General features: G+C 61.1%; 1 protein-coding gene across 1 annotated transcript; it reads right to left on the bottom strand.

The window, feature by feature from the left end:
* Window positions 1–4,241: 4,241 nt before the first annotated feature.
* LOC147598176 (forkhead-associated domain-containing protein 1-like) lies at window positions 4,242–6,565 on the bottom strand. The gene is made up of 3 exons (XM_086764700.1): window positions 6,469–6,565; window positions 5,774–5,982; window positions 4,242–5,204 (listed from the first exon to the last, which is right to left on the bottom strand). Exons 1-3 carry the CDS (start codon window positions 6,487–6,489, stop codon window positions 5,108–5,110), a joined length of 327 nt encoding a protein of 108 aa, XP_086620826.1. The 5' UTR covers window positions 6,490–6,565; the 3' UTR covers window positions 4,242–5,107.
* Between the last annotated feature and the right edge of the window lie 8,486 nt (window positions 6,566–15,051).

Below are 15,051 nucleotides of genomic sequence, written 5' to 3'. Positions count from 1 at the left end.
TTCCTCCAAGCCCCTGCCCGCGCTTCATCGCTATGGCACGCAGAATTTCCAGAGGCGTGTTCACTACAACCCTCGTGTCAGGTTTCCGCAGTCAAGGCAGCCAGTAACTGCGCTGCCAAGGAGGAAAAACCATCATTTCCCCTTCCTGCCCACACACAGGGAAAAAGGAAGAGGAAACGTCCCTCTCGCCTACCAGGGCAACGGCATTCCCCTTGGGACATCTCAACCCATTTCTTAACTGACCCACGTGCCACCCAGGACCGCACACGACCTCCCGCCAGCTCCACTGGTCCAGGACTCACAGCCCACCGCTGCCGAGGGGCGGCCCTTCTCAAAACTGCCTCTGCTCGGATCCGCTCCGCTCGAGGCTAAGGCACTCACAGGGGACACCAGGCTACCAACCACCCGCTTCGGCATCGGGGAGTACCTGGCCTCACGGCGGAGGTCCTGCTCAAAGTGTCCAGCGGGATGGAGCTGGTCATGCCCTTAGGCCGAGGACTCACGGATCGCTTCCGTGATGGCGGACGGGGCACGTGGCTGGTCATGCCGGGAGTCCGGCTGCTGGAAGAGGCGGGGGCGTGCTGCCCCCACAGCGAGGAGAGGGGCGGATGAGGCACAAACTTTGAGAGTTCGGCCTTTGAAGCCACCTGGAGCTGCCTGTTCCGTGCGGGGGTACAGGACACCTGTGAGGGGAAAGAAGACCCCAATAGCAGCAAGACTTCAGGCACCTCCTTAGCCCTTGGGCCGCGTGCGTTATGTCCTACAAACCCCAGGCACAGACCTCAGCGGAGTGTCTGAGTCCTCTCCCCTTTCCGTTCCCCATGGATCGGACTTAAATCCAGACTCCCCCATCTTTTGCAAAGTTAAAAAAAAATCCTTGGGTTTTGATGCTTTTCCAGCTCCTCCCTCTCTCTCTCCATTCGACCGCCCTGTTTCTGCACGTCGTCGGCACTATCCGAAAGCCCTCGTTTCACGCCTCTCCCGGCTCCCACGCAGGTGGCCCCACCCTGTCACTTCTCCCGTGCAGCGAGCCGACCCAAAGCCTCTCACTGCACTCCTGCCTTGCCACGGCAATCACCACCCCCTACGCCGGGCCTGTCACGCGCGTAATTCGGACACTCTCCGCTATCCTCCTGACAAGCAGAGCTTCCCCGGACGGCAGCGACGAGCCACCTTCATTGTCTCCTACATCAGCTGCCCCAGCCCCTTCGCCCGCAAGGCTTACGTTACAGAGAACAACTACTACCATTGAGTAAATCCCCCGACCGACGCACAGCAACCCAGCCACAAACGTGCTGACCAACTCACGTGCTACAGATGGTACAGCGTCGCTCCAAGGGCGGCTCTGCCCCGGCCGGCAGCGGGGCTGCCGCCTCGCTGTAGCCTCCGAAATCCCAGCCGCGTCAGCCCTCGCTGATGCCCTCCTCGGTGCTCCTCTCGCTGGGGTTTGTTTTGCTGTTTTGTTTTCTCGCTTCTCCTTTTGCCTGGCCACTGGCCCAGCAGCACGAGAAAGTTGAGTGCCAACAGCAGCTCTGCTCGACACCAACTGACGCAGCCGGGCCGCGGAACAGAACCATGGCAACGCAGAGGTTCCGTTGTGGTTCTAGGTTGCCAGCGACGACTCGGGCCACTCCAATCGGACCAGCCGCTCTGAGCCCGGTCCCGCCTGGCACGGAATGTTTACACGGGTGCGGAATCCACCGCCTCCCCGGCAACCAGTGCCAGTGTTCCGCCACACGCAGTGCAGAGGCAAGGGGCAGAGAGGGGGAGGCGCGAGCCTTGTGGGCCTTGCAGGCCTCACCCTCTGGCCTCCCGCCGGGCGGCCGACTGGGCCCGACTGGGCCCGGCCCGGCTGCGAGAAGTGGAGAGGAGATGAGATGTGAAGAGTCTCAGGCAGCGGAGAAGGAGGGGAAGGGGTAACGGCAGAGATTCCCCTGCAGCCCTTGCTGAGCCAGCCTGTCCCCCTGCAGCCCGGGAAGGACCCCACCTCGGGGCAGGGGAGGAACGTGAGCAGTTCTCCCCCCAGATGAGGAAGGAGCAGCGTAAAGCCACAAGTGATGAACTGACCGTAACCCCCACTGCCATTCGCCCCTGTGCCGCTGGGGGCGGGTAAGGAGGCGGAGATATTTTAGCTGAAGTTAAGCCTGGGAAGAGGGAGGGGTTAGGTTCTCCCTGGCCCGCTCTGCCGTGCCATACATGACACCCCTGTCATCCTTGGATGAGGCACCCCAGGCCTGCGGAAACAAGCCTAACCCTTGCATTTCTCTTAACAGCAAACCCCAAGATGGCTTCTTGGCCCACTCCCCGCTCCCACGGTTGACAAATTCCCACATCACCCGGCTGAAAGCTGTAGGAGGCGGAGCACAAATTCAGCCTTCGGCCAAACTCCCAGGCACACAGACAGCAGGAGCGGCCGGGCTGAAAGTCACCAGCACACCAGCTCAGACGCACACACGCAAAATCACATCGCTTCCCTCCAAACATACATGGCCAATCTACAAATGTCCTGCAAGCACAGGATTCCCGCTATTCCCAGGGCTGCTCTGGTGCTCGGCAGGACCTGAACGTCAACGTCCGCACAAAGGGGCCGCTCTGCTGAGCGGGAGCACGGTCAGCCGTGCTGTGGCCGTTTGGCACCGCCGGCGCCTGCCACCACACCTGCAAACGACACTCTTGCAGGAGAACAGCTAGCACGTCCTGCAAGCTTTCGTCAGGCTTCACTTGGAGACTGAAGCAGTACATTTTACAAAGGAGCGCTCCTCGGCAAACCCTGGAGCGGTTCTTCAGCACATGCCTCAGCGCCAGCCTCCCTCGCTGGCGTTTTCATCCCCTGCTTTCCTCACAACATCAGGCTTCCTTGGTTGTACAGAGGAACACCAGGTCTGTACACCAGATCCGCACATCTCGTGCGTTTCCGCTGACCGTAAGTTACCCTCCAGAGAGGCTGGGATATACGTGCACTCTTACAAACTGCCTAGGAAAACCATATCCTTATTTCTCACCTACCAGCACGTCTTACCTGGCAAAGCCATCTCCATCACGCTCACCTCCAGGAATACCTGCTCTCTTACAACATATTCCGGTGCCACCTCATCCGCACACAGGGGCAAGCTGTCCTGGGACAGCGACGGTCACAGGTTTGGGAGGGCTGGTGTTCCTCAGCATCCCACGTCTTCCTTGGCTTTCCAGCATACCATCAGCAGACAAGTACGCAGGCAGCCAGCGAGGCTCTTTTGCCGTTCAGCCATCTGGGACATAATTCCTACTTTAGTCACAGCCCGTTTCCCCACGGTCACTGCACTTCCCGCCATTTCTCCAGCTCTTTTCCTACTTGAGCCATTGCGAAAGACGCTGCTATCGCCCGTCTGTTCCATTACACAGGACTTCCTGGCAAAGACGCTCCATGAACCTTCAGGTCCCAACTGCTCAGACAGGATGCCTCGCTTTATTCACCCCGATTTTCTAGGACCCCCGATCGGGTTGGCTTCCTTCACCAGGCAGACAGACCTTCGTGCCTGGCCTCCTGCCGCGGGCGGGCTCCTACAGGCACACACGCCTGCGCGACACCTTCCAAGGAGCCGCACCACCTTCCCAACCCCTCGACAACAAGAACCACCCCTCATGGCACCCCCCAGCCCAACTCCCTCATTCTGGGGTATATTCTTCTACTTTTTTCCCCTTCTCTGGAATAAAGGAGTCCCTAACGTCCTGGCGTTACTTTGCCCACCTGGCACCGTGCCTTGGGGCACAGCAAAGTGAAATTGCTGCAATACACCACCAGAGCTCACAGGATGCACTAAGAAACAATAACCAACAAGAGCAACTGGGACATGGGTCTGGACCAGCACCTCCTCTCGGCTTGGGCTTTGGCTATTTGTGCTCCTTTTGTATCTTTGGTTGCAGGGACTGTAACTACATCGACATCAGCCTCCAACCAACCCAAACACATCCCTACCAGCAGCCCAGAGTGGCTGGGAGTCATCTACACTCGCTCCAGCTTCCGCAGAGATGCTGCTCTCTACCCACACCCCCCAGATCCACCCCGTTTGAGGGAGCCCGCGGCTGAACAGGGAGAAGCCTTTGTCGTCGACTGCTTGGCTGCAAGTCCGGCAGGCGGCGCGTGGCCCAGATTGCCCGCGCAGCGGCATCCGCCCTAAACCAGTCGGCTGCTTTCACACCGCTCCGGCTCGCAGACCTTGGGATAGGACAACCACACACGAGTGCGCGCACACGCACAAACACACCGTGCAAAATATTTATTCAAAAGACGTCTGCACGCACCGCGTGCTCAGCTGCCGTTTCACCCTGCACACCTGGCAGCGGTGCACTCCAACAGCTCCCAAGCCCCCGGATTGATCCATGTGCCTCAAACGGACCATCCCCTTCGCATCTGAGCGCAAACCACAACGGAGAAAGCAACCCAGGAAAGAGATCTGTCCTCTCCCCGAGCAGCGTGGGGCTCATTTCTGCCCGCTGCCCACCAGCAAGCCCAGATGTTGGCAGGAGTCAGGCCTGGCCCGGGGCCACCGTCCCAGGCCCTGAACGGAGCAGGGGAAAGCTGCAGCGCTACTCTGGCAACGCCGTTTCCCTTACTCAGAAAGAAGGGGCACTAACAAAAGGAGCTTTGCCCTTTTCCACTTGGGAAACCCTCATTTGGCATCCATTTGGTGGCTCAGAAAAGTCTGGCGGGCACGAGGGGAGAGGGGGTGAGAAGATACACGGGGTGGTCCTTCTGTAAAACACCACAAATTACACTTTTGCTGTTTCCAGTCTCCATTTACTTCAGCGCACCAGACCCAGCGGCATTCAGGTTTCTTTCCCCATGCTCTTTTGAAAAACCCTGTTCTGGGGAAAGTTTGTCTCGTCCTCCTGCTGCAGCGCTACGCACCCATCGTGTCCTCCACGGCGCAGCTTCCAGGGAGCCCTGACCGCTTCTGCGCCCACAGACCGAGCCGCTCTTACTGTAGGTTTGCTTTTTTTTAAAAAAAAACCAAAAATACCAGCAAACCCCAGCAGCATCACAGAGCCTCTTTGTAGGTCATTTGCTGGCTCCCTGGTGCTTTCTCCTGGATCTCCTCGTACTTGGGCGGAGGGGTCAGCGGCTCTATCATGACAGGGGCCGTGCAGGTTCTGCCGTGGGCTCTCTGGCCTTCTGCTTGCCCACGCAGACAGGCTTCTGGGCTTGCAGGGACTCTTCTTTCAGCCTGCACAAAACGGGAGGGGGAAAGCATCCGTCACCGCGTCAAACCCCCAAAACACAGCTGGCCTCCGCACTTGCACCCCTCCTAGGACCCTCCCCACACCATGGGGTGATGCTGAAGGACATGGGAGCAGCAAGCGCCTTGCTCAGACCAGCAAAAACTTCAGCAGGCACTTTCCCTGTGCCCATTCCTCGTGCCCTGGACAGCCCTTCCCTTCGGCTCCCACGCCTGGCTCCGTCCCTCTGACACCGGCCCTCCACCCCAGCCAATGCCGCCGCTCTCCCTGGGTCCGGCCCCCCGCACCAGGGAATTTGCCAAGGGTCCCCCGACTCTGCCGCTGCCTGACTGCGCTGGGCCCTGCGAGGCACCCAGAGGACGTCTCTCTGCTTCTCCTCACCATTCTGCTTTGGACCATACCAACACGGGACCAGTCCTGGCCAGCGGCACGACCAGGCGTGTATCGCTGCCGCGAGGCTGCACCCCTCCTTCCCCCGAGTTTCCCGTCGCTTTGCAGCCCAGGACCTTGTCTCACTCGGACCCGCGGCCACCCACAGCCACCCGGCCTCTGGTACCTCTCGCTCTCATGAAGCTTCATCATTTCTTCTTTCTTCTCCAGGCAGCTCTGGAGGTTCTTGAGCTTTTCCAACAGCTCCTCCAGGTGCTTCTGCCTCTGCAGCCCTGCTTGTTCCCTTTCCTCCTGAGGGAGCTGCTTCAGAGACCGCGTTCCTGACAGCTCCTTCATCTTCACCAGGCTTGCCAGAGCACTAATGATGTCAACGTACTGCGGAAAGCCCCGGGAATGCATTATTTCCTCGGCCTGACAATTCCGCTGCCACCTGCCATCACCCTGCTCAGCCACCTGCTCTCATTCTGCTCCACTGAGGGAGACAGACAACGCCGCGAGGAACCTGCTGCGCTCCCCTTCCCACTTTGTCTACTTTCCACGCGTGCTCTCCCTGGGTGAGCTTCCCAGAGGGGCTCTGTCCTCACGGACCGTACCCTCTCCTCAAGGATCAGCCCCAACTCCCGGAGGGAAACAGCGCCAGAGAGCTGAGATGGGGAGAAGGATGCGCCGTTGCGTTTCCAGGCATCCCGAGACATCCCGGAAGACGCCCGGCGTGCCCTGGCACCTGCCATCCACACTTTGGCCTCACCCACATTCCCGCAAGGACCCTGACGCTCATCGCTCACTTTGGAAACGCGTTTGAAACCACTCTCCCCTCTACGAGCGCTGGGTATCGTTTCTACACGTCTGTTGCTGACCTACCATCTTCTCGCTGAGCTCCATCGCTTTAAACACCTCCGAGCTCGTTGCCCCATCGGCGGCCTCGTGCGCAGCCCCGTGAGGAACGGCGTCAGGAGCCTGCGCAGACAGGGAAAGAGCAATGGAGCCGCCGCACTGCCTGGCGCTGGGCTCAGCTGCCTTGTGCGCCTGCCTTCCGCTGCACGGGACAGGCTGCCTCGGCAATGCCGCGGTCCGCAGCCTCCCACGCCGGCCAGCTCCAGGCATCCTGGCTTTCCCACCAAGGCCGCAGGCACCATAAACCATGCCCTGCCTTCTCACCTTGGCAGTCTTTGGTGCTGTTCCTGGTGCTGGTGGCAGCTCCTTCACAAGACCCGTTTTCTTCAGACGACGTTCCCTGGCAAGCCTTTCACCAGGACCACTCGCGGCTCCGAACCCTTCTTATTGCCAGCTGGAGGCAAACAAACACACACCGCCATGTGCCACCCTCGGCACAACACGCTGCGTGTTCCCAGATTGGCCCCTTGGAGCCTCGCCGGGTTGCCTGGGCTCGGAGACGGCCACAGGCTACGGAGAACAGCCTGCACGCGCCCGCCCTGCAGATAGCGCTACCCCAGCCTCTGGCCATGCCTTTCCCTACATATTTAGCATGCAACCCTACTTCCCTGGGGGACAATTCGGAGATTGGAACGCTCACTGCTCCTCTACTTGGGAGCTTCTACCAGCGATGGCACTGCTTCTCCACACTGCTCTCCGTACAGGGAGAGACCTGACGGAGAGGGACCCAAAGAGAATGGCCGAGGGCTGGCAGAGGACTCTCATACCGCACGCTAATCCCAAGGCTTTACGAGACCCACGGCTCCGTTCCTTGAGGCGCTGGCTGCTCTCGCTTGCCTCGAGGAGCACAGCAGCCGAGCACGGGAGCCCTCACGCACAGCGCCGGGCGCCTGCTCGCTTCTGCCTCCCACTGCGCGGCAGCTCCTGCTGCCAAGCCCTTCGCTGGCTGCCTCCTGCCAACGCCACCTCCTCTCACGGCACCACGCGCTTTTCTGAAGCCTGGCGCTTTTTCTTCTGCAATGCTTTCCTATCACCTGCGCACACTACCATGCACGGGAGAGCTGCCTTTGCATGGGAACAGCCTGAGCCCCATGCACCTGAGGAGCCTGTGCCCCTGGCATGGCCCACTGCCCCCTCCTCCACGTTACGGGCTCCACCACGCCTGTCAGGCCCTAACGGATGCCTCTTCCCCCTACAGCCGTGACAGCCTCACTTACCTGAGGACTGACTCTCCTCCAGCATCTTCAGTCTCCCCCGGAGCTCGTCCATGCCTGCTTTTTGGCGCCGGATCGTTTCCTCGTGCCTCTGGTCTCGGCACCGCATGCCCAGGTTGACCAAGGCCCACGCCGGCTGCAGGAAGAAGCAGCCCAGTCAGTTCTCGCCCAAATCGCCTCCGGCTCAACACGAGCTCAGCTTGACCGCGGCTTAGATACCGCCACGCTGAAAGACGCCGCTCCCTCGGCAGATGCCAAGAGCCAAGTCCGTGCGGTGTCCCCCTCCCCCAGCCTCCTGGCAGATTGGTGGGGTACAGCAGCGGCAGCAGAGACCCCTTACGTGGTCCCCTGTGCCGGCCTCACGCCGGCAATGGCATCAGCCCTAAAAATAGCCCGGAGATTTGGGAGAGGGACGGCACGTGGCTCTCAGCAGCCCCCTCAGCGTCTTTCTCCGGCACTTGGCGCCACTGCAGAGGATTTTATTGCCTTGGACACAGGCACACCGATCCGCTCGGTGGCCTGCCTTTCTACGTGATCATAGAATGACAGAATGGTTTGGCTTGGAAGGGACCTTTAATGCCCATCCAGTCCAACCCCCCTGCAAGGAGCAGGGACATCTCCAACCAGACCAGGTTGCTCAGAGCCCCGGCCAACCTGGCCTGGAATGTTTCCAGGGATGGGGCATCCACCAGCTCTCTGGGCAACCTGGGCCAGTGCTCTACCCATGATGTTCTACTGATCCCATGCGGGATTCTCTTCTGCGCTACAGCCCTGCACACAGACCCCCGCGGTTCCCTTGCTTGCTGCATGGCCCCAAACATCCAGACACTCAGGAGAAGGGAGGCCCTTCATCCCACCCTGCCCACTGCTGCAAGCTCCCCGCTCCGCTCTGGCCGCTGTCGCCCCGCCATTCGCTCTCAAACAACAGCTTTGCCTGGGCTGCACCTCTGGCGCCCGGCGCTTCCCCTCCCCATTGCTACGTGCGCACCAGTGCAGGCGCTACCTCCCGCTCAGCGTCAGGCTCCGAGTCACCGCCTGGAACCCAGCCTTCCTCGCTGGCACGCCCTCTGCCACCCTTGCCGTACAGGATGTACGATGCCTACAGTCCCTCCAGCTGCTCCCGCAGTCACCTTGCAGTTCTTCCCTTTTCCCGTGCCAGGGAACTCAAAAGGGGATTCAGCGCGGAGGACAAAAGACCCTCCATTCCCATCCGGTGCAACACGCTACCCCTGCTCCTGCTCGCTCAGCCCTGTCACTGCTTTTGTGGCGCCAATACCACCAGCAAGGTTGGGAAAAGGAGCCAACGCTTGCAGATCTTCCCCTCCGTCGCCCCCGCCTCTGCTTGGCAATCAGCACAGCCATCCGCACACACCACACCTCGCGCTTCCAAAGCGCTGCGCCCACATCCAGCTCCTCACCCGCTGGCAAAGCCCACACAGGAGCGCGGCTGACGCGGCTCGTGGGTGGCACGGGCAGCCCTGCTCCTGCCTTTGGCCAGCTCGCAGCACGCCTGAGGCGGGCTGGGGCACTGGCCACTCTCAGCGGCACACTGACAAACACCACGTGCGCCTCAGCAAACCCAGAGCTCGGCAGCCTCCGCGCGGACTCACCCTCCCAAAGGCTTCAGCCACCTTCGCCGGTATCCTGGGAGCCTCCTCCACCTTCAGCACCGCTTCTCGCGAGGCGTCCCTCAGTGCCTGACACTCTGCTCGGGCTTGCCTGTGCCAAGAGACAAGACCCTTGAGGGACACCGTGATGGACAACAGCTGCCCAAACAGCTTGTGGAGAGCAGCACCCCGGGCACCCGCCGGTGACTATCGCGGGGTGGGTGGGAACGTTCAGCTCAGTTCGTGGTCACTTCAACACACGGCCACTGGCACGTGTTCCACTAAACCCCTATCTCAGTTCACGTGGCGCTTGCATAGAGCCCCCATCGCTGAGCTCCGCTCCGCGGCTCTCGCACACACCTTTGGCTCCTGGGGAGATCCCGAAATGCCGCCAGCTGCTGGGAATCCACAAAGCAGCTTTGGCCAAGGCCCCAGTTCATGGCTGCGTGTACCTTAACTCATTAGCTGCTGCTTGCAGAGCTCTGTCCTTCTCCTTCATCACCCTGGCCATCTCCAACAGCTCCTTTCTAAGCAGGTGCAGCTCCCGCTCTTGGTCTTTCACCTGGCACATGTTCCGCTCCACTTCTGACTTGCGCTGCTCGCTCAGCTCCCCTAGGCACACCACAGCTCCATGGGTGTCTGGCTCCCCCATCACCCAAGCCCTGGGGGATCCGCACCTCCCAGTGATCCGATGTCCGCGGCCACGTCCCTTTTTCCCAAGGCATCATCGTGAGGGCCGTCAGCCATCATGGGGCTTGTCCGCGCAAACCCTCGCCCTGCCCTCGCTCGCAGCCCTCGCCTCCTGGGCCCGGCCTCCAGACCTTGCTTCCCTAAATCACGGCGCACGGCCGGTCTCTTTGTCAGGGCAGATGCCGCAGTCACGGCTCCCTACAGCCACTTGCCCTCTGCTTCGAGAAAAGCGGGACCGCCAGCATTTCCTGGCCTGCCCGCTTTCACCTACCTGCCTTCCTCATTCGCTTCGCGCCGTTATGGCCCGCAAAAGTGGGCCACGCGCATCCCTTCGTCTCACACCTCAGGCTCCTTTCTGCCCCATACAGCCTCCCCAAAGCAACGTCACTCCCACTGAGGGATCCCCGGACAGGCTCTCCCAATTTAAAGCCTCAGGCCACCTTCGGCTCCAAGGGAGCCCAAGCAGTGGCATCCTGGAGAAAGATGGGCTCCATTTGTGTCTGTGTCCCCATCTCCCTCAGGGCATCTGCTCACCCTCACTCACCAGCACTGCTACCGCTTACCCAAGGACAGCGAGGAATTCACCCAGCCCCAGAGGGAACGGACCGCCTGCGTTGCCCCAAGCTGCCCTACAGCTTCGCTTTCGCATGGGGACATCTCTTTCCCGTAGCTGCGCCGTGCCCGCTTCACACCTACCGCCCCCGTTACCGCTCGCAGGAGGGACGGGAAGACGGAGGCCATGCAGTATGCTTCACCCACCTCTCAAGTCCAGCATCCTGCCTCTGGTTTCCTTGAGCTCGCTGCTTAGCCGGGTGATGACGTCCTCCTTGGACAGGATCACGTTCTGCGTCTCCGCCAGCTCCTCCCTGCATTTCCTGACAAAGATAACCGCCGCTCTCACAGCTGCTTCGACAGACTCATTTCCCGGAGCCCGCGCACGCCTTCCTGAGCCCCATCTCATCATCGACACACGCACGTCGCTCTTTTACCTGCCCTTCGCTCCCTGAGCTTCACACCTCTGGCCTCGCCAGATCCCTCTCTCTTGCCCGCAGCCGTCCCCATGGGACAGCGGAGCACTTACACGCTCTTCCGCATCACGTGGAAACTACACGCACTTAAGACCATCTCAGCCTACCGAGAGGACTCTTTCCACCTCAGGGCTGCTTGCGCAATGCCCCTTGGCCTTCCCTGCGCTCCCCAGGCAACAGCCGCTCTTCTCCCAGCCCCTCCAGCCCAGCCAGCACACCTTACCTCAGAAAACAGGGCGGCTCCCTGACAGAAGAGGCATCCAGCAAGGTTCCCAGCGTCGACTCACGGCCATTGCCCTGAAACTCTACGGCACACGTTAACACCGGCGCATTACTTCTTGGTCATGCGCACGTTTGGCACGCTCGCTTCCGCTATGTCTATCTTTTCCTCCCCAACAGCCCCATCGACTGAGGACCACCCATTTGCAGAAACCCACCACGCTCAGGGCCCCTTCCAATACTGGTTAGACAGTTCCTCACATCCTTCCTCGCTCAGCATCTCTTCTGCCTGTGGACAACAGCTCTGCCTTGTTCCCAGAGACCCTCACCAGCCTGGAGACACTCACCAGCCTCTCACCACGGGATTCAGGCTCGACCCCCTGGAGCCTCGCCTGGTTGCGCGGGCTCGGAGACGGCCACAGGCTACGGAGAACAGCCTGCACGCTCCCGCCCTGCAGATAGCGCTACCCCAGCCTCTGGCCATGCCTTTCCCTACATATTTAGCATGCAACCCTACTTCCCTGGGGGACAATTTGGAGATCGCACCCCTCACTGCTCCTCTACTTGGGAGCTTCTACCAGCGATGGCACCGCTTCTCCACACTGCTCTCCGTACAGGGAGAGACCTGACGGAGAGGGACCGAAAGAGAATGGCCGAGGGCTGGCAGAGGACTCTCACACCGCACGCTAATCCCAAGGCTTTACGAGACCCACGGCTCCGTTCCTTGAGGCGCTGGCTGCTCTCGCTTGCCTCGAGGAGCGCAGCAGCCGAGCGCGGGAGCCCTCACGCACAGCGCCGGGCGCCTGCTCGCTGCTGCCTCCCACTGCGCGGCAGCTCCTGCTGCCAAGCCCTTCGCTGGCTGCCTCCTGCCAACGCCACCTCCTCTCACGGCACCACGCGCTTTTCTGAAGCCTGGCGCTTTTTCTTCTGCAATGCTTTCCTATCACCTGCGCACACTACCATGCACGGGAGAGCTGCCTTTGCATGGGAACAGCCTGAGCCCCATGCACCTGAGGAGCCTGTGCCCCTGGCATGGCCCACTGCCCCCTCCTCCACGTTACGGGCTCCACCACGCCTGTCAGGCCCTAACGGATGCCTCTTCCCCCTACAGCCGTGACAGCCTCACTTACCTGAGGACTGACTCTCCTCCAGCATCTTCAGTCTCCCCCGGAGCTCGTCCATGCCTGCTTTTTGGCGCTGGATCGTTTCCTCGTGCCTCTGGTCTCGGCACCGCATGCCCAGGTTGACCAAGGCCCACGCCGGCTGCAGGAAGAAGCAGCCCAGTCAGTTCTCGCCCAAATCGCCTCTGGCTCAACACGAGCTCAGCTTGACCGCGGCTTAGACACCGCCACGCTGAAAGACGCCGCTCCCTCGGCAGCTGCCAAGAGCCAGGTCCGTGGGGCTTCTCTCCCCACAGCCTCCTGGCAGATTTGTGGGGTAGAGGAGCGGCAGCAGAGACCCCTTACGTGGTCCCCTGTGCCGGCCTCACGCCGGCAAGGGCATCAGCCTTACAAAGACTCCGGAGAGCTGGGAGAGGCACGGCGCGTGGCTCTCAGCGGCCCCCACAGCATTGTTCTCTGGCACTTGGCGCCACTGCAGAGGATTTTCTTGCCTTGGACACAGGCACACCGATCCGCTCGGTGGCCTGCCTTTCTACGTGATCATAGAATGACAGAATGGTTTGGCTTGGAAGGGACCTTTAGCGCCCATACAGTCCAACCCCCCTGCAAGGAGCAGGGACATCTCCAACCAGACCAGGTTGCTCAGAGCCACGGCCAACCTGGCCTGGAATGTTTCCAGGGATGGGGCATCCACCACCTCTCTGGGCAACCTGGGCCAGTGCTCTACCCATGATGTTCTACTGATCCCATGCGGGATTCTCTTCTGCGCTACACCCCTGCACACAGACCCCCGCGGTTCCCTTGCTTGCTGCATGGCCCCAAACATCCAGACACTCAGGAGAAGGGAGGCCCTTCATCCCACCCTGCCCACTGCTGCAAGCTCCCCGCTCCGCTCTGGCCGCTGTCGCCCCGCCATTCGCTCTCAAACAACAGCTTTGCCTGGGCTGCACCTCTGGTGCCTGCTGCTTCCCCTCCCCATCGCTACGTGCGCACCAGTGCAGGCGCTACCTCCCGCTCAGCGTCAGGCTCCGAGTCACCGCCTGGCTCCCAGCCTTCCTCGCTGGCACGCCCTCTGCCACCCTTGCTGTACAGGATGTACGATGCCTACAGTCTCTCCAGCTGCTCCCGCAGTCACCTTGCAGTTCTTCCCTTTTCCCGTGCCAGGGAACTCAAAAGGGGATTCAGCGCGGAGGACAAAAGACCCTCCATTCCCATCCGGTGCAACACGCTACCCCTGCTCCTGCTCGCTCAGCCCTGTCACTGCTTTTGTGGCGCCAATACCACCAGCAAGGTTGGGAAAAGGAGCCAACGCTTGCAGATCTTCCCCTCTATCGCCCCTGCCGCTGCTTGGCAATCAGCACAGCCATCCGCACACACCACACCTCGCGCTTCCAAAGCGCTGCGCCCACATCCAGCTCCTCATCTGCTGGTAATGCCCGCGCAGGAGCACGGCTGACGCGGCTCGTGGGTGGCACGGGCAGCCCTGCTCCTGCCTTTGGCCAGCTCGCAGCACGCCTGAGGCGGGCTGGGGCACTGGCCACTCTCACCGGCACACTGACAAACACCACGTGCGCCTCAGCAAACCCAGAGCTCGGCAGCCTCTGCGCGGACTCACCCTCCCAAGGGCTTCAGCCACCTTCGCCGGTATCCCGGGAGCCTCCTCCACCTTCAGCACCGCTTCTCGCGAGGCCTCCCTCAGCGCCTGACACTCTGCTCGGGCTTGCCTGTGCCAAGAGACAAGACCCTTGAGGGACACCGTGATGGACAACAGCTGCCCAAACAGCTTGTGGAGAGCAGCACCCCGGGCACCCGCCGGTGACTATCGCGGGGTGGGTGGGAACGTTCAGCTCAGTTCGTGGTCACTTCAACACACGGCCACTGGCACGCGTTCCACTAAACCCCTATCTCAGTTCACGTGGCGCTTGCATAGACCCCATTGCTGAGCTCCGCTCCGTGGCTCTCGCACACACCTTTGGCTCCTGGGGAGATCCCGAAATGCCGCCAGCTGCTGGGAATCCACAAAGCAGCTTTGGCCAAGGCCCCAGTTCACGGCTGCGTGTACCTTAACTCATTAGCTGCTGCTTGCAGAGCTCTGTCCTTCAACTTCATCACCCTGGCCATCTCCAACAGCTCCTTCCTAAGCAGGTGCAGCTCCCGCTCTTGGTCTTTCACCTGGCACATGTTCCGCTCCACTTCTGACTTGCGCTGCTCGCTCAGCTCCCCTAGGCACACCACAGCTCCATGGGTGTCTGGCTCCCCCATCACCCAAGCCCTGGGGGATCCGCACCTCCCAGTGATCCGATGTCCGCGGCCACGTCCCTTTTTCACAAGGCATCATCGTGAGGGCCGTCAGCCATCATGGGGCTTGTCCCCGCAAACCCTCGCCCTGCCCTCACTCGAAGCCCTTGCCTTCTGGGCCCGGCCACCAGACCTTGCTTCCCTAAATCACGGCGCACGGCCGGTCTCTTTGTCAGGGCAGATGCCGCAGTCACGGCTCCCTACAGCCACTTGCCCTCTGCTTCGAGAAAAGCGGGACCACCAGCATTTCCTGGCCTGCCCGCTTTCACCTACCTGCCTTCCTCATTCGCTTCGCGCCGTTATGGCCCGCAAAAGTGGGCCACGCTCATCCCTTTGTCTCACACCTCAGGCTCCTTTCTGCCCCATACAGCCT

This window comes from Chlamydotis macqueenii, chromosome 21 (genome assembly GCF_036417535.1).
Source record: "Chlamydotis macqueenii isolate bChlMac1 chromosome 21, bChlMac1.mat, whole genome shotgun sequence".
In the NCBI taxonomy this organism is placed as follows: Eukaryota; Metazoa; Chordata; class Aves; order Otidiformes; family Otididae; genus Chlamydotis; species Chlamydotis macqueenii.
The sequence above is the reverse complement of the archived record's forward strand: the minus strand, read 5'-3'. Positions and strand labels throughout refer to the sequence as shown.

What these genes read in the sequence shown, in the direction of transcription:
- LOC147598176 (XM_086764700.1), bottom strand. Translation starts at nt 6,489, where the DNA reads ATGGAGCTCAGCGAGAAGATG. An exon ending in TGGAGCTCAGCGAGAAGATG is followed by an intron (nt 5,983 to 6,468) that starts GTAGGTCAGCAA and finishes GGCTTTCCGCAG; the next exon opens with TACGTTGACATCATTAGTGC. An exon ending in AAGCTTCATGAGAGCGAGAG is followed by an intron (nt 5,205 to 5,773) that starts GTACCAGAGGCC and finishes CGTTTTGTGCAG; the next exon opens with GCTGAAAGAAGAGTCCCTGC.